This window comes from Dipteris shenzhenensis, chromosome 25 (genome assembly GCF_047967505.1).
Source record: "Dipteris shenzhenensis isolate YYH24624 ecotype China chromosome 25, Dip_SZ_1.0, whole genome shotgun sequence".
Lineage (NCBI taxonomy): Eukaryota > Viridiplantae > Streptophyta > Polypodiopsida > Gleicheniales > Dipteridaceae > Dipteris > Dipteris shenzhenensis.
Window position 1 is genome coordinate 15,940,426 of NC_141620.1, and position 19,736 is coordinate 15,960,161.

The 19,736-nt window shown below is 47.8% G+C and overlaps 1 protein-coding gene across 2 annotated transcripts in view; it reads left to right on the forward strand.

Moving 5' to 3' along the window:
• The window catches only part of LOC147885508 (Pseudouridine synthase family protein), a 123,158-nt gene that overhangs the window by 55,526 nt on the left and 47,896 nt on the right, over window positions 1–19,736 (forward strand). For both annotated transcript variants that reach the window (XM_087396542.1, XM_087396541.1), the window contains 2 exons: window positions 3,601–3,654; window positions 18,899–18,981. In XM_087396542.1, the coding sequence (XP_087252668.1) occupies window positions 3,601–3,654; window positions 18,899–18,981 (137 nt within the window). The remainder of the gene's footprint in view (window positions 1–3,600; window positions 3,655–18,898; window positions 18,982–19,736) is intronic.

Consider the following 19,736-nt stretch of genomic DNA (forward strand, 5'->3'; position numbering starts at 1 on the left):
AGGAGAGGGCTTTTATTTGCTGTAATTTGATAATGAGCAGCAAATAACAATATCAAAGCGAATTCTTAGAAAAAGAATGGAAAGAATCCACCTGGCATAGATTAGATCTGCCAGACTGTGCTGAAAAGCGTGTACCAGCGGTGGGCTTCGGGCTGGAAAGAGTACAGCATCAATTGCGAGTTGAAGGAGGTCCTGATGTCGAGTTGGTAGCAGACAAAAGTCAAGCCTCAAATTTTGAGATTAGGGTTTTCTGTAAAGAGAGGCGAATCAGCAACCAAACAGTCCGGTTATGGGCAGAATATGTTGCCAGCAAAACCACGAACCACCCAGGATCTCGATCTGTTGTGTAGAGGCGAGATTTTCTTGTACAAGAGGGGCTGGCTGAGGAGATTTGCTGGACAGCAAGGCTTCTGTTCGCAGGCTGAGATGGCGAGGTGAAGAGGTAGAGCAGGCTGTGCAGAGATTGGCATCAGGCTGTCACTCTTCAGAGGCGATGGAAACTGGCGAACAGATCCAGCAGGCTAAGGGCAGGATTGGCGTGACTATTGTACGGAGCAGCAGGCGCGACTTTCAAGACGGCTCTAGCCGATTTGCGATGGCAGAAATAACTGCTAGGCCTTGCTTTTCCCAAAAATTAAAGGTTGGGTTACTTGAACCCAAGGGTAGTCTTAGGTTAGGCCTTGAGTGTAGGGCTGGTTGCCCTTTTTAGGCCCTCTAGGTACCCTTTTGTAGGTTGGTGCTTGGTGCCAAGGGGTGTGTCTATTCTAAGGGGTATGACCCTTGGAATAGGTGTACCTTTTCATGAAGGGGTGCAACCCTATTTTAAAGAGGGGTGTCCCCACACGAAAAGATGTGTCCTTTTTTCCACGTTTGGGTGTGTCCCTCCTTGGGTGAGGAGTCAAAAACTCTTATCAAAAGGTGTGTCCGATGGTGAAAAATGTGCGTCCCTTGGTTTTGGGACAGCCCAAGCACATAAAAAGACACGATTTTTGTCGTGTCCATTCACATCAACTCGTGATGTGAGGGAGATGGAGAGGCCACTGATGACTTTAGGTGGGGTTGGTGCTAAAAAATTTTATGCTCATTCTCTCCATCTCTTCCATGCACAACGTGCGTGGATATCCTTCTAGTGGAAAGAGATGTATTAGATAGGCGCTAGAAGGTGGGGGCTATGCTCAGCAGCATGGCATTGACTTTGAGGAGACTTTTGCTCCCACTTCCAGGACTATTCGCATTGTTATTGCCTAGTTATAGTCAGTTAGGACTATTGGTACAATTAGTTTAAGTACCATCTAGGTCAGTTAGGTCACTTAGTCTAGTTAGGGCAGTTAGCCCTAGGGTTTTGTTATGTTGGCTCTCCCTTGAGCCTCCACACTTCAGTTTTGCAGCATTCTATTACAGCATCTCGTTTTTCTCCTTCTTGCTTCCATTTTTGAGCTTCCATTGCTTGCTACACCCAACACTAAGTAGCTCATTTGCAAAAATTAAAGCTATTTCGGTAACAAATTGCTCAAGGTGTATGACCAAACTTTGTAAAAATTTGATCTCTCTATTCCCTAGGCTTTGTTTTGGAAGCTTATCTATGCATCAAGGCTCTGCATTTACACAAGGAAGTGACAGGGCATCCAAACTGTACTAAAATGGCGGGAGTCAAACCACTTGAGTACCCTAACTAGCAAACCATCTAAATATCCGTGCATACCAAGCAGTGCTAACCCCACTGTGTGCTAGTTGTCTATATGACTCCAAAGCCAACTTCGGTAATCTCTAGCTAGCAGTGGGGTTGCAGCTTTCCTTCGCCTTCTCAGATCCACGGGATGAGATTAATCGTATCATACGGTTGGATCTACTCCTTAAGTCACAAACTTAGGGGCTGATAGGAGCTCCACACCAAGCTTCAGGTTCATCACAATCACTTCTCGAGAGTATTGGAGGACGGAGTGATCATCAGACCCTAGTATTTAGAGGACAGTTGATTCTCACTCGCATTGAGGATTGCCATTGGACAGTTGCAGGTCTCGTCCACCAGTTGAGGATTGAGACAAGGAGCGTTATAGGTATACCCAAAGAGCAACGGATTTGCAGGCTATGCAGACTAGAGGAGGCCGAGACAGAGGATCACTTTCTGTTTACAATGAGATTAATGGACGATATCATTGCCTCTATCAGGAGGGGCATGAGTTTGGATAACCATCTTGGGTGATCCACTTTCCTGACCAGGTCTGCATCAGTCTTTACCTGATGAAGATGCAATGACATAGAGAGACTTTATCGAGACAAATCATACAGCTTGAGGAGACAATGACACTATAGACATAGCTAGATTAGACACCGAGGCATGTCACAGACTTCCATACGTTTACCTCGGCACCGGATGACAGTGGAGAGGATGAGGAGCTAGCCAAGATGAGGACAGAGTGGATTAGCAAGAAGAGGAAACATGGTGTAGTGGAGCCAGAGCCATAGAGACCACACATAGAGCAGAGATAGACCAGAGCACGTATGATGATGGTCCGAACCAAACATGGTGTAGTGGAGCCAGAGCCATAGAGACCATACACAGAGCAAAGATAGACGAGAGCACGTATGATGATGGTTCACGGTTCGGAGAGTGCTTCAACCATAGTTTTGTGAATCCAGTTCACCTGCAGCTCTTTGTGTTTGTTCAGTTGGTGATGTCCCTTTTCTTCCGCATGTGGTGCAGTTCAAGGAACAGATTTCGCCCTCCTCCTCTCCTCTCCCTCCAAGCAGTTCAAGCTTTCACTTTCACAGTTTACTCCCTCGATTTAGTTTATGGCACATGTTTTTCATGCTAGAAGAAAGTGGAAAATTTTTTGCTCCTTAGCCACGTCTCGCTAGAGGAAAACAGGTCCCTATTGAATAACTTGACAGGAGTGGGAAGTGCCCTCCATTGTTGGCAGTCCAAGGGCTTCAAAGATCCCAATGAGCAGGGCTAGGCAAAAGAGAGAGGGAAAAAGGGGTTGCCGAGTAGGAAGCTCAGCACCATCCCAGCTCGAATGACGAGACGCAGCGAGGTGGGTGCGGCGCAATGGAATAAGGATAGGGTGCAGACTCTAACTTTTCTCGACTAAGCTATATTGGAATTAGAACACCTATTGTGAGTGGATCTTCATAGTAAAGGATGATTTCCTGACAAGGCACTGCTGACTGAATCCTTGGATTGTCAAAGGGTGCTAACCTATAAGTAGAACAGGAATGTAAAGAACCATAACACAAGGAAGTGTGATGCCCATATTTGAAACATGTTCTGTTACAACATAGTAAGCTGTTTGGTAGTTCAAATGTGATACTTTCATTACTCTACAATTATTGTATCACAAATTTCAGAATAAATATTCCAAAAGTAGGGGGAGGGTGAGGGATTATGTGTCAAGGGTGGCAAACTCTTTACTCATATGTGTGTGACCATAGGATCAACCACATTAAAACAGCATTTGAGAAAACTTCACTTTACTCATATGTGTGTGACCATAGAATCGACCATATTAAAAATTGAAAGAAACAACAATTGAGAAAAATACAAGGTTCAAGTCATACATCATTAGGATTTATGCTATGCTTGTTTTGTGCTTTTTGCAGTTGCCACCTCACCAACCTGAAGTTGTGAAGCGTGCCATGAACCATTTCTTGCAGGTACTTGAAAGTCTCATATGTACAAGATGGAATGAAGAATGACCTAATTATACTATCTACAATGTATGCATGTTCTGATATGATTGATTTTGTGATGAAACTTTGAGGTTGTAAATCATTGGTAGTGTAGATTCATGTGAATAGATCTGGTTGTTTGGCAAATCACATATACATGTACACAAGTGTGCACATGCATGCATAGATTATGCGCATGCACCATTGTGATGCATGCAAGGATCTGTCTAGCTTCAAAGTAATGCGGGCATGTCTAATTTTCATGAAATAAAAGCCATGCTTGATATGTATGTAATGCTACCATCCCTCACTTGTGCCTTTGTGTGCCCTTGTAATGCCTTGTAGAAACCCTGTATCCCTTTAAAGTTTGAAACCCTGTAGGCCATGCCTTGTAGAAACGCTTCTGCCTTTCGACGATCGCTCTCGAGCTTGGTGTCCCGTGCTTCTAGATGGCGTATAGGGTGTAAATAACGTCCTACCAGATTGCGAGAAGAGTGGCCGCCAGTGGGACTTGATGTCCTTCCATCCGTAAAACTCACGCCAATGAGTAGAGTAGCCCTGTGAGCAGATCGTACATCATTCGTGTGCAAGCGACAGACGTCTCCACACAGCTCCTGTGTGCACAAATTGCAGCCAAACGGATGGCTTTATGATTTCAGCACCTAGTGCAAAGAACTCCGTACAAACAACCCGTGAGCAAGTCAGCTATCACATCGAACCAGCCACAAGGTCACAAAACAGCTGCTTACTCCCGACAGCCCACAACACGCACTCTCAATCTCTGCAAAACGTCCTATACGGAATGCTTCCCTTCATCCATCGACGCTCACACACAAATAGATTTTAGCCCGTTCTCTTTAGCACACCATCCATTCTCCAGAATTCTCCAAGAATTGCAACTTACATGCCATTGCCAACTAGCTCTCCAGAAGCCTGGAAATCTCCATCACGTAGCCACCTCGTTCAGCAGCGGACACCTGATGCTTGATTCAGCCACGTATCAAGCCAGCTCGATGACTAGAAGCTTGGAGATTAGTTTCAGGTAGCTACCTTGCATGCACATCCCTTTGCTTCCAAAGTTTCCAGCCATCTCACCAGTTGCAATTTACCACTCTCCAATTCCCTTTCCCCAAATCTTAGACCAACGCAATTAATGCCCAAAATCCCAACCTTTGACAAGGCATTTAATGCATGCATGCTGCACATGACATTACATACTTCACCCTCATTCATATATCAATGCCCATATGACATTACAACGAGACTACAACCACACATGCCCAAATGAATACTCAACCAACCAACACCGTAACAATAAATACTATGCTCTGGAGTGCTTGGCATCCACATTGCATTTCATCACTTCCCACTGATATCCCTGCAAAACATATTCACATAAACTTGAAATATTTACATCAGTTCATGACTTGCAAAAGAGCTCCCTCTAAATCCAAAAGCCCCCTAACTAGCAGCTGTGCACACCTAAGTGCCTTACCCATATCTACATGGTGTGCTAAAAAACAAGATACAATTTTTATCCCATCATTTTGCCACCCCCCAGTCTGCAGACATTTATGTCTAGCAGCCAGGCATGTATAAGTTCTGCAACTCCTCTGAGATATCTTCATCCATGAGGTCTTCTAGCTTGTCTGTCTTCATAGTAACAGGACCACAACTGCTTACACTCATAATCCTGACAAAATATTTCTTGAGTCTGAAACCATTGACTCTGTTCTTGTGTTGCCTTCCATCCAAATCTTCAAGCTGGTAAGAGCCATTCTTAAACTTCTTTGTCACACGGAAGGATCCTTTCCATTTAGTCGTGAACTTCTTCCTAAAAGTAGAATCCAAACTACTGTTATACCTTAAAACTAAATCACCCTCTTCGATCTTTTTATCTCTGAATTTTCTATTTTCCCTCTTTTGATTCTCTTCCTGGGTTTAAGCATAATGTTCAATTGCCTTCTGTCTATCAAGTTGTGCTTCTTGCAAAGCTAGTAACCTATTTGTATAAGCTGAACCTGATTCTTCACGCATCTTCATCAACATTTGTAGGGCTGGAATTTTTATTTCTAAGGGCAACAAAGCTTCTTTCCCATAAACAAGATGAAAAAGAGAAAACTGTGTACCTTCCTTGACTGCAACCCTGTAAGCCCATAATGCCCAATGCAAAACAAGATCCCAATCCTTTTCATGTGTCCTCATTATCTTTCCCATTATGTTGGTGCATTCACCATTGAACTTCTCACTGGGGGTAACAGGGGCTGGCATATCTGTGTCTTATCACATAACAAATCCATCAATTCACTTCTGAAACCTGGACCTCTGTTAGAGGCCAACTCTAATGGTGTACCAAATCTGCAGCAAATATCTTCATACACAAATTTACTCACAGTCTTAGCATTCACAGCCCGCACCGCACGTGCTTCAGCCCACCTTGTTAAATAATCCACAGCCGTTAACATATAACAATTTCCCCTGGCAGTCATGGGCATGGGGCAAATAGCATCTATTCCCCATATTTCAAATATGTTGTATGCAAGCATGATGTTCCTGAGCTCCAGATGTAAAATTATTTTACTCATTTGTTGACACTGCAAACATGACCTGCACCAATGCCTTATATCCCTCTGAAGAGAAGGCCATACATATCCCTCTGTGAGTATCTTTTTCAACATGATTTTAAATGCAAAATGCCCTCCACAAACTCCCTCATGATTAGCTTCAAGGATGTGAAATATCTCCTCATGCCAGGGAATTCTACTAAGCACCAAATCAGCTCCTCTCATGTAGAGGACATCATCAATCATACAGTAGGACTTACAGCTCTTAACAAACCTAAACTCCTTTTGCTTTGGAATCTCAATAGGTACCTTACCTGTCATCAGGAAGCTCTCTTCATTGACCAATGTCTCCCTTCCCTTATACAAGGGCTTCTGCACTCTTACTGGACTTACATAGGTTGCTGTAAATTCTTGGGCAGCATCATGAGCATCCATATTGTGGCTCCTCTCAACATGTTGGAGCATCCAAGCATCAAATTGATTCAGCAGCTTTTCACAGCATTAACCCACCTTTTGAGATGAGCATGCTTCACTTTCCAAACACCTAGAATCTGTTTTACAACAAGTAAAGCATCTCCTTTAATCATAAGCCTCTTAATTTCCAAACCAACACATACCTTCAAGCCTTCAAAGAGTGCTGAATACTCGGCCTCATTATTACTTTTGGCTTGGAGCTGAATTCCCATCCTGTGGATCTCTTTTCCTCCCGGATCATATATGACAATTCCTCCTGTACTCTGGTTCAAGCTCTTTTTGTAAGATCCATCAAAATGCAAGACAAATGAATTTTCCAGTACTTTCTCTTCATCCCTGTCAACATTATCCTCCACTTCTTCTACCTGTATGTGAGCATATCGGCCAGGGAGGCTCTTGTAGAATTCTCAACCAAGAAAGTAAAAGAATACTCTTGCAACTCCACTATCCATCTGATCATACATCTGGAGAGATTACTATTCAATATGTGAGGCAACAATGAGCAAGAGGTGAGAATCACAAAAGGATTGGACAACAAATAAGATCAGAACCTCCTGCAAGCATATAAAAGACTTGCCAACACTAACTCAGCTGCTGAATATTTTTTCTCAGTTCCACTTTTAACTCTACTGGCACAATACCCGGTCTCATATTCTGGAACTTTCTCCCTGCTGCAATAAAATTGCTCCAATGGCATCTGGCCCCACAGAGGGGTTCACGTAAAATGTTTTCAAGAAATCCGGACGTTTTACACTAGAGACATGAGATAATGACTCTTTAACTTTGTCCACTTCAAAGGTTCTGATTTGACCACCTGCTGAAGAGGAAACAAAATCTGAGATAGCATATGTATAAACCTTGAGAGATACTTGAACTTTTGAAGGAAGGTATGTAACCGTTTGGTATTCACAGGAGAAGACAGCATCACCAAAGCTTTCATTTTATTAGCATCCGGCTCAATCTTATTCTCAGAAACAATGTGTGCTAATACCTTGATACTTGTCCCTATTTTTTTTATTTTTATTTTTTCAAAGAAAGGAACCTTCTATTAATGCTTGAAAGATTTTATACAAGACAGCAGCCCCGAAGGTGCTGAGTATGGAAAAAAACTGGAAAAGGCTGAAAGAAATCGGCCTGTTCCAGAGAAACCCAGCTCACTACCTAGGGGATCTCTGGAACTGGGGCTAACAACCAGGTGGGGGGGACTATACAGCCAGCGAATCCCTCGCGGAGTGAAGATGTAGAAAACACATGCAGGCCAAGCCTTGCATAAACAAGCACGCCTCTCGATAGTCGCCCTGGAGCCTGGAGTTCCGCGCTCCCAGGTGGACCGTAGAGTGTAAATGATATCCTGCCATATGGCAACTAGGGTAGCCGCGGGTGGAATTGGGTACTCACCCATCACAAGACTGCAGCGAGCCACCCAAATGTTCCAAGCCGTGATGCTGGCTACCACCTCCCAAACACTGTCCTCCTTAGGAGGAGGAGGAGCTACACTGTCAGGGGGGATTGCCTCGTGGAGTGCAATCCTCTGGATGCTCTGACCCTGTATCCGGTAGGCTAGGGAGATCTCATCAATTTGAAACGCGTGTCCTCCCTCTGTCAACCAAGCCACCATCCCCCAGGTGAAGTCTCTATGAAGACTCTGCATATGTGTCATGATCTCGAGGGCTACCATCCAGATCCTCGCTGCGCTACGACAGCTCCGCAGGCAATGCGGGATAGTCTCCAGGACACCATCGGAGCAACAATGGCACTGCCCCTCCACTCTCATTTGCTCCAACCATGGTCTGATGGGCAAGCCTCCGTGGGCGGCCAGCCAGAAGAAGTAAGAGATCTTCCTCAGCCGCAAGCTGGACCACAACCGCGTCCAAAACCTGGAGCGCACATCCCGGGGCACTCTCTGGGTCACCCAATGTCTCTCTCTCTCAGGGATCCACCTCAACGAGTCCATCTGAAGCCTCTTGCCAAGCCGTGTGGTGTAGGAAAAGAAGGGTACCTCATCCACCTGCTCAGCTAGGCCGCCCTTGGAGGGCTAGAACCACTCTCCCGGATCCCACTGGACCTCCCTTAAGGGTCTACTCTCCCATAGCCAAAGGTGCCATCTGGAGGCGTCCTGCTCTGAGATACTGGGAGGGTCAATGTGCCACTCCTTCCCTAAACGTTCCACGACTCTGATCATCTACCAATGTATCCCATCAAGACTCCCATCCATCTCGGGGTCACTCTCATTGAGTGGCTGAAGTAGGCCTCTAGGTCCTACACGGAAGAAGCCGGGGTGCGTGCTGCTGCGCTGCATCAACATCCTCAAGGGAACACTAGTACAGGAAAACTGCCCCAACCTTCTGCTGTCTCTCCAAATGTGAATTCCTTCCCACCAGGACTCCGGAATGGCTAAGTCAATCTCGCCCATCCGCTGCCCTGCCCCTCGCAGATGCGCTAGGGCATCAAGCCTCGAGTCTGTCTCCAGAGGTAGTCTACTCCAGCGACCAAAGGACCCTGTTGGACCACTGTCCCACTGTGCCCAACCAATGTGAGTCCGCTGTCCGAGCTTACGTCCCTCCTGATCCCTGATCTCTGGGTGCCAGAAAAGGGGTTGGGGCTCAAACTCCTCTCTGCATCTGGGCAGAGCACAGATGAGACCCCCTATGAGTCTCTGCCAAACCCTAGGGAGACTCCTCATCAGGAGGGAGCCCTTCCCCGTAAGTGGGGCCTCTGAGAAGATCCATCTATGTGAAGGCTACCACTGTCCCCTAGTGCATGGGGTGTTCCTCAGAAGCCCTCATTGTAAGAGGAGCTTCCAAGGCTCTACACTTGGGGTGAGGCCACGGACCACCAACTTGCCCAGAAGGGCCCTGCTCTACATCTCCGGATCAATGACACCCAAGCCTCCCAGTGCCTACGGCATGATCACCATCTGCCAAGCTACTCAGGCCCTAGTGTTCCTCGTGCCGTCTGAGACTGCCCAAAGGAAGTTCTGTACTAACCGTCGAAGCTGCCCAATGCATCCTCTGTGAAAGCACCAGCAGGAGGCGATATACCAGGCCGTGGCAAGAAGGACCTGGTTTGCCACTAAGGCACGACCTGCTAGGGAGAGTTTGGCCGAGCTCCAATAGAGAAGCTTGCATCGAACACTCTCCAGGACCGGGGCAATGTGCTGCTTTTCTGTGATGTCAATACCCACCTGGCAACCGAGGTATCTCGTTGTCTGGGCCCGCGATATCCATTTGAAGCCAAAGTCACTCCTCCACTCACGGATCTCCTTTGTCTCCTCAAAGCCTATGGATTTCGTCCAGTTGATCCGTGCCCTCGAGGCCTCACAGTAAATAGCCAGGGCGCCTCTGACTCTCCGGCAGAGCCTTGCGGGCTTCCCAGAGCTCCTCATCTGTGAAAGGCCGTTCAAGTCTGCTGCATAAGTCCTGCGAGACTACTGTCAGAACGTGATCCCAAACTAGCTCTCGGGCCACAAGACCAGCTGGGGTCATCCTCTCCGTTTGAAAGAGCTGGCTGTAAAATCCGGTGGTCATGTCCAGAATCTCTTGCGGGTCAGTGTGCATGATGCCCTGCGAATCCCGGAGACGTTGTAGCTGTGTGCTTGCCGATCGGGGCCCAGTGGTATGAAAGAACTGCTTTGTCATCTTGTCCCCCTACTGCACCCATCGGGCCCGGGAGGAGTGATAGGAGAACTCAGCCCACCGTAACTCCGTGTCCTGAAGCTCGAGACGAGCGCTCTCGAATCTGTCACTAAGCCACTAAGAAACTGGGTCTTGCTCCCTGAGCCTCTCAATGGAGGCGAGGTCTCTCCTCAAAGCCTGCTCATGCTCCTGAAGGGCCCTCCTCCGCCTAAGGTCGTGAGCCTGCAACTCCTCATTGCTCCTCTGAATCTCATCGGCCACCCACGCAGCCCAGCCCTCACACGGTGCCATCTCTGACTGCTCCCAAATCCCCGCCATGACCTGCTGAATCTCCTCGTCCTGCAGGAGGTCCTCTGGAATGCGGACCCCCTTCTGGGGGAGACCTCGGCGGGGCTGATCCAAGTGAAGTACCACTAGAGAATGGTCTGACATCGTGGTACCTGCCAGAATCCCGGTAGATCCGCCTCTGTGTAGTGCCCAATCCCCAACATAGAAACGATTCAATCTCTCTAGCAATCCATCGCGTCTCCTATGTCCAAAGGAGAAGAGAAGGCTGATAGGTGTCCTGCTGAAATCAGGCTCTCTCCACGGGTCTCTGCCACTGAGCATGAAAATGAACTGCTTCCAGGTGCTACGCTCTGCTGCTAGCATCTCAGAGAAAGAGGCCCCGCTCTGCTTGTCTTCCCCAAACTCCGGGTTGTTGAAGTCACCTCCAACAATCCAAGAGTCTACATTCGGAAGACACTCTGATAGCCTCATCCAAAAGATAGTGGTGCTGCTTGCACGCTGGGGCGTACACGTTCAGGATCCCAATCCTGGACTCTCTTGTCCGAACTCCCATCCAAACTGCCCGTTCTGGAATGAGTTCGCCCTGATTGTAGACCTCTGAAGCCAAAGTCTGTGAGACTGAGATGCAGACCCCTCCGCTCCGTCCTACTGTTGGGGACCACACCTCTGGTCCTCTCCCTGGGAGAAGTTGATGGCGTCGTCTGATGTCCGCAGCTGAAAACATGTGCTCCTGAATCATAAGGATGTCCACTGCCCGCCCTACCACTACCCTCTGCAACTCCTGCCGGAGTATTAGGTACTGCGGCTGGCTACGAACGCGGTCGTGGAGCCCGTGTACGTTCCAACTCACTAAGGTCCAGCTCATGAGGACGGAGGAGTCGGGAACAAGGCTCTCCTGTGAGTGGGTGCCTATCCTAGAAAGACTACCTTGTGCGATTTTGTCGGGGGTTTAGAGGGCGAGTAGTCAATGTCTATGCGGGGCCGTACTAGGGTGGAAACCGGCTCAATACCGATCTTCTGTGCCACTTCATCATGAAGGAGGCTTCTATCCCGAATAGCTCCGCACACTTTTGGAGAGGCCAGAAGTGTGCCTGCTCCACCTTTGCCTCCAGCGGCAATCTGATAACTCCCGTCGCCAAGCCAAACACCGGCTTCTCGCGCGTGAAGCTTAGCTGAAAGTTCACCTCCGCGCCATGGGCGTACCAAAGGTCTAGTCCTTGTGGCCCCATCCACTCGTCCATCATGAGTGTAATCTGATTTCCCAAAATAGCATCAAACACCTCCGGGGACCACTTCTCCAACCTCGTGGAGGCAAACAGAAATCTCCAAACGGGGTGTGTCTGAGATCCCACTGCACTGACCAAACCCCCCTTCTGGGGCTGAAGGACCATGAGCGTTACCTCCAATGGTAGAGGATATGAGTTTGGAATCTCTAGATAGTTCCAGGGTCCTAACCTCCAGAAGTCCCGCGGTAAGGGACGCCCAAGCTGGAGGTTGGGAGTTGCTGACTAGGAGGACAAGCCTCCCTCAAGATCCCTCCCTGGATGGGCCTGCTGCTGCAATGAGGAGGCAGAAGGGGGCATCATCGTTCCCTTGCCTGCTGGCAGGGGTGTCGAAGGAGAAGAACCTGCTGCTGAAGTAGAGGGGAGGGCGGCGGTAGAGGGAGGGGTAGGGACGCGGGGGACAGGGGGAGGGGGATGAGTGGTGAGAGTGACCATAGAAGGGGGGGCTAAGGGGGGAGGAGGGGGAGGGGGCGGGGGGAACCCTAGAGGGGGGGGGGGAGGGAAGTGAAGAGGAGGAGGGGGAGGGGTCTGGGGGGGGAGGGGGAGGAGGATGAGGATGAGGGGTAAGGCCAACATCAGACCCCCCTGCTCATCGGGCTTGTCGGGGCTCTAGATCGGCTCCTCCACGGTCCTCGTCAAACTAGCGTCAGCAACTTCCGCCATCGCCGCATCTGGAGCTCCTGGGGCTCGTTGTTGCTGCAAGGGTGGGTGCAGAGGCTGAATCTCCGAAGATGGGGCGGTGGCCCCTGCCATCGGAGGAGGTGGCTCCTACTGTTCCTCCTTTGAGGCCTCTGGGTCAACCTTGTCCCTCTCTCTGTGATTGGCCCTCTGCCTGCGGCGTTTGTGGGCCTGCTTGCTTGGTTTCTTTTTCTTTTTAACCTGTGTCTAGTCCCCTGCTGAGAGGGTAACCCATGGGATGTGAGACTCCTGTTGTTCCTGCCTGAGAGGGCGTTGAACTCGGGCCTGCTGACTCTGCCTACTCTGCGGAGGAGGGGGGCGAGGCGCACGAGGGAGGCCACGAGGGCAATCTCTGGCGAGGTGACCCATCTGTTTGCACCGAAGACACTAGCTTGGTAACCCGGAGATCTCCACCCTCTGGCGAAGTGTGCCCCCTTCCAGGGTCTCGAGAAGAATCAACTCTGGGAGGGACTCCGGGCTCTCAACCACCAGTCTGATCCTAGGGACTCCATCATCTGCTAGAACAAAGGCGGCCATCTGTGGCGGGGACTCAAGCACTGTGCCAAATGCTCGACCAATGGAAGGGAGGATGGCTCGATACTCCTTGGGGAGCCCTGGGAAGCGGAGTGTAACCGGAAACCGTGGAACATGGTGTGTCGTATCCATGTCCTCCACTGTGAACCCATGATACCAAGGAAAGAGGGACAAGGTGCGGGCCAAGGAGTATGGGGCTCTGCTCCACAAGTGTTGAGGCAGTGTGGGGGGAGCTCAGCTGGATGAGGAAAACGCTTCGTCCATAGATGGTGACCTCCTGGATGTGGTCTCCCTCTAATGCCAAGCTCGCTTGGATCCACTCTCGCACCTGTCTCCGTGTAGGCGTGAGGCCCACAATTCTGCCCACAAGCGCCTTGTCTTGGAGGGACTGAGTTGCCTGCTCTACGTGTTGCTTGTCAGCTGAGGAAGGAAGAACCTTAACGGCTGTGGGATTCGAGGGTGCTGCCATAGAGCCCCTCTGGCCAGACCAAGGGTCACCACTAAGGTTTTTCTTTCGCCTTCACAAGTACAAGTGCTCCCGTTGCAGGGAGGGAAAAGAAAAAAGGGGAAAAAGAGCGGCAGAGGGGGAGGCGGAGACGAGGCGGGGCGAAGGAGGGGGCAAGGACAGAAGAGGAAGAAGGAGGGCGAAGGGCAGAAGAGGCAGGAGAGCGAGAAGGCGAGGGGGGAGAGGAGGAGGGGAGGAGAGGCAAGAGGGCGGAGAGGGGAGCCGGCGGGAGAGAGGAGAAGGGTGCGGGAGGCGGAAGAGTTGGAGGTGGCGGGGGGCGAAGGTGGAGGAGGAGGAGGCAGAGAAGGCGGAGGCAAAGGGAAGCGGGGTGGCAGGAGACGCAACAAGCGGGCACGGAGGCAGCGGGGGCGGGAGAAGCAGAGGCGGGCGGGGGTGCAGCAGCGGGCGCAAGAAGGGTGGCGGGAGCAGAAGGGGCAGGAGCAAAAGGGGCGGCGAGGAGGGCGGGGGAGTGTAGAGGGGGCAGACGGGGTGGAGGCAGCGGGGCAGCCAGGGGCGGCACGGCATCGCGGGGAGCAGCAGCTCGCAGCTCCTTATTTGTTAAAGACGCCTATATGATACTTGTCCCTTATAATCAACACAAAGGTTTATAACAAACATTTAAAGGTTTATACCTTGATAGCATTTAAAGGTTTATAATCAACACAAACTCTCCACTTATCTACTCCCTTTGGCACTAAAACAACAGGACTTGCCCAATCAGAATGAACCACAGGATAAATAATTCCTGCCTTGAGTAGCTTGTCCACCTCTTCTTTTAGCACATCCTTCTGCTCTGGACTTAGCCTTCTCATTTTTAGAAAGACAGGCTTAGCACCTTCCTTCAACTCAATACTTAGTGGCCTCCCTTTGAACCCCCTGATCTCCTCATAGGAAGTAATAAAAAGATTGGGATATTTCTGAAGCATCTTCAAACACTCTTCCTTCTCCCCAGTAGTGAGATCTAGATTCAAAGCCTGCTCAATCAACACTTGAGTTGACTCTTGGGAACTTTTGGGCTGTATCTAGTCCTCAATAACCTCACATCTGTCCACTTCTTCCTCATATAACCTTGCTGTTCTTACATAGTCCACTTGTGAATCCTCCTCCAATCCCACAAATGCCATCACTCCTTCATCACTATCGGTAGTTTTTGAGCTCTAATTTTCACTGCTGGTCTCACTTCTTTCTTCTTCACTTGTTGTACCTGCAATCTCAGCCCTGCTTACCATGTCAAAATTCAGCTTCTTTCCATTTGAATGCACAGAGAAGATCCCTCTCTGCCAATTTTGAATCGCACCGCACCCGCCTTCCTTAACCATGGCCTTCCAAGAATCAAGGATAGGCCCCCATCCTTGCAGGCATCACATGACAATCCACTCGGCAAGGTACACTAAAAGCCTCAACCTTCAAGTCAGGTACTATCCCTAAGGTCTTAACCTTAGAGTGATTAGTCATTCTGATACGGAAGCTTGATGAGTGTTTCCACACAATACTGTGTGATCACACAAATCTGTGCTCCCCCATCTATATAAGCTTCTCCAAACTCCTTTCCCTTATGCCAAGCTTCCACAGCAGGCGATAAAACACTCTTTCTTCTTAGCTACTCTAAGGACATCCTCATATGTAGGTTTACATTCTACCTTATTCCTGATTTCAGGTTTCAGGCCAGCAACAAATCTGTCCTTCTTGATGATCTTCGGAGGAGTCTCAGGCAAAAGAGCCACCTGCCATTTGTTCCACATCACAGTAAATCTACCAACATACTCATCAACTGATTGGTTTGGCTGCTGCTGCAAGGAACATAACTCCCTCCAAATACCATCAGGATCTCTGACACACATAAACCTGCCCATGAAAGCTGCCCTTACCTTAGAATAAGTCGGGTTCCTATGAGCACCCTGATCATCATGAAACCCCGCCGAGAAAAGCTGCAACCAAGATCTTGCCTCTCCCAAGAGACAAAAAGATAATATCTAAAGAAGAAGTTCGGGAGCATTCCTATCCTTAATTAAAGCTGTGAATTCCAAGTTCTCCAAGAACTTTTCCGGGTTCTCATTTGGTAACCCATAAAAATGTGGAAACTCATGAGCCATCTCTCCACAATTGAACCTCCCTATCTTGGGTTCACTTCCCCTTCAAGGAAGGGATAACTCACTCTTCCGGACTTCTTGGCTGCGTTGTCTCCGGTCCTAGCTCAAGAGACAATTACATTATTCACTTTTAACTGCATCTGTAGAGGCTAATTGGAAACTGGATCTTCAGTGGGATCAGCAGCAATGTGGAGCTCAAGGGATAGAGCATATTCCTTAGGTATCTAGAGCACGAGGACTCAAGGCAATCTCACACAACGACTGACTGGAACCAAGCACACAAATATTCAGAATTTCCCAAGACCTTAACGATCTCATATCAGCCGCCCAAAATAGATGCCTTTATCTTAGCTCATATACAAGCTTATATACACAATCGTAGATCCAAAACCTTGATTCTGCCACATAGGAATCCGTACAAAACTCCATACTTAGATCAATCAAAACTCTTGTGTAAACTCTGTGAGCAGATAATGCTAAGAAGCTGTACTCAAGCTGTCTTGCACACCATCGTAAATCCTTCCATACAAACTCACGCCAATGAGCAGAGCAACCTTGTGAGTAGATCGTACATGATTCGTGTGCAAGTGACTGACGTCTCCACACAGCTCCCGTGTGCACAAATTGCAGCCAAATGGATGGCTTTGTGATTTCAGCACCTAGCGTAAAGAACTCCATATAAACAACCCGTGAGCAAGTCATCTATCACATCGACTAGCCACAGGATCACAAAACAGCTGCCAACTTAAGACAGCCCACAACACGCACTCTCGATGTTTGCAAAACGTCCTGTATGGAATGCTTCCCTTTATCTGTCGACGCTCACACACACAAATAGATTTTAGCCCGTTCTCTTTAGCACACCATCCATTCCCCAAAATTCTTCAGGAATTGCAACTTACGTGCCATTGCCAATTCGCTCTTCAGAAGCCTGGAAATCTCGATCACGTAGCCACCTCGTTCAGCAGTGGACACCTCATGCTTGATTCAGCCACATAGTTGAAGCTTGGAGATTAGTTTCACGTATCTACCTTGCATGCACATCCCTTTGCTTCCAAAGTTTCCAGCCACCTCACCACTTGCAATTCACCACTCTCCAATCCTCTTTCCCCCTTAGACCAAATTAATGCCTAAAATCCCAACCTTTGACACACCCTTTGCACATACACTTAAACTAGGCATTTAATGCATGCATGCCACACATGACATTACATACTTCACCCTCATTCATACATCAATGCTTATATGACATTACAACGAGACTACAACCACACATGCCCAAATGAATACTCAACCAACCAACACCGTAACACTGGATACTATGCTCTGGAGTGCTTGGCATCCACATTGCATTTCATCCCTTCCCACTGATATCCCTGCAAGACATATTTACATAAACTTGCAATATTTACATCAGTTCATGGTAACTTGCAAAAGAGCTCCCTCTAAATCCAATAGCCCCCTAACTAGGAAGTTGTGCACACCTAAATGCCTACCCATATCTACATGATGTGCTAAAAAACAAGATACAATTTTTTTCCCATCAGCGGATGAGATAGCATTGTATGCAGAGGAGTCTACAAAGAGCCTTGAAGCCCTCTTGGGCTAGGATCAACTGGACTAGAACAGTTGACTTCTTTATAGCAACTAAGATGGTTTAGTAGGTCTAAGACTAGGGGACTGCCCTAGGATTCAAATGTATTCCGCGGGGGTAGATAGTGAGATATCTCGAGTGCCATATGGTATTGATGTATCAGCAGAGCAGCCGATTGCCCGGATACCTAGAGTGTGTAATTTCCACATTTTACCACTACAGATGGTTTGCGTTCAAAATACTCCTGAGTTCTGCATTTGGTGGTAGAAAGAAGAGGAGAAAGTTTATTAACGTCTACGAAAGACCAAAGGGTCTATGGGAGAGAAGCTAAACGCATAGTCAATTGCTCTGCCTCAATTTCTCGTGACTCTAGGGTCCTTGAGTTTTGTGGCATATCTTCTTGGCATGTTACGTTTATTTGCTCATCAGTATCACTGTCTAGAACCACTAGTCGTGGTCGTTTTATTGCTGACCTGTGGGTTGGTGATTCTGGATATTGTCCTTCTTCAGGTTGGTTATTTGAGGATGGTTGTTGAGGTTGAGGTTTGGGCCGTTTTCCCATCTTATTGGACCGTCTTCACCCTAGCATTTCACACATGAATCAGGTCCCATTTTGACAGTGCCAATTTTGTGCTAATTTAGTGCCGTGTGCTAAGAGTGCTTGTTTCTTTTGTGAGTGGCTAATGCATTTTACGATACTCTTTGAGTTCTTCATTTTGTGGTAGAAAAGAAGAGGAGAATATTTATTAACGTCTACGAAAGACCGAAGGGTCTATGAGATCGAAAGAAACCTGACACAATCAAAGTTAAGGTGGGGCCACTAAATGGGCATCCCTACCCAAGTTGATGCCTGTGATGAGAAAAATGTAATACATCGCGCTATTTCTGCGAGAGGAACTCAAAAGGGAAAAACACCAAGGAGGGATCAGCTGTCCATCCGAGTGATGGTGCTTGTATATGTTGTTTGTGGGACCAACACCACTAGACGGCTGAGGGGAGACAAGAAGAGCTCGTCTAACCATGGCTGGGCATCTGGTGAGGGATGATGTCGAGGGAGAAAGTCAATGATAGATCATTGTTGGCGCTCCGCTTGTCTAGGCCTATCCCTCCTCTTGTAGTCACCGTGATGTGCCCTAGTGCCATCATCACTGCAGTTTTTTTGGATAAATGAAGTTTATATACATCATATCTAGGTTATGAGATTCTCACTTCTTATCATTTTCATTTCTTGAAAATAGTAAATAGATGTTTACCTTTGGGTTTTGTAGTTGTTTCAATGGGATGTCCCCATTTACCACTACAAGTGGTTTCGCTTGCTCTTATGTAGAGGGTTTGAGTTAGGATTGAATCGTGACTGAGACATGCAACCTAGAATCATGAATGGGACATAGATGATGTCAAAATACTCGTGAGATAAGCATTTGGTGGTGGAATGAAGTTCAATTCTTTGTATTTGAATGATTGTATGGGATGAACCCTTAATGGAGTATTAGATATTGCATTCTTGCTATGCCATTTTTTAATATTGTTTTTAACATATATGATGATTGAAACGAGTTCTGACCTTTCGTTGAATTGTGGCAGAAAAGTGGTGAAGATGTGCAGGTAGTGGACGTACAATGTGTGCCACCTGACTTTCATGCCCGTTTTCAGGCAAAGGAACGAATGTAGGTCTCCATCCTTTGTATTGTTGTTAGTCCAGTTTGTAGTCCACATTAATTCAACGTGCACAATCATTGTGGGTTAGATTAGCATGTTACGTTGTTACAAATGGAGAACATTTCTCCTCTAGATTTTGCAAAAGAAGGCCATGCTCAGAGTCCGAAAACTAGGGACCAATAACTAAGCTCAATCTCAAAGTCGAAGTTAGAAGATATAGCCAGGTGCCATGGTGGCTCTCTTGTGAGCTGTGAAAATATATCGTATCTGTGTCCGTCTGGTCGCGTCACGCTGTGGCGGGGAGTGTGTTCTCCGTGATCTCTGTATCCGATGGGCCATATCAATAGTGACACCTTTGGTCGGGTCCCTCCACCGAGTAGAACTATGATGGGCTGTACCTCCATCGTGGGTCCATCGCTGCATCGTGTGTGGCTTTTGCATCTCTGGCCGCATCCCTTGTTGTCGTTGTCTCGTCTCACAACATTGAGAATAGACCTGTACCGGCAGTAATATGGATGTTACCCGCAATACTGTGCTTTGTACAGCTAGTAACACTATTAGTATAGGCGGGTTAATATCTCGTTGAATCTACTGCCGTTGTCGACAACAGTACTATGTGCTATCAACAATAAATCATTGGTTTATCGGTAATATATTTACCTTTTATCGGTAGTATCAATCTTACTACCGGCGGTAAGTTGCATGTTTCTCGTATTGGCAGCTCATCAAAGTAGTTTTGGATCTCTATGTGAAGACTCGAAAC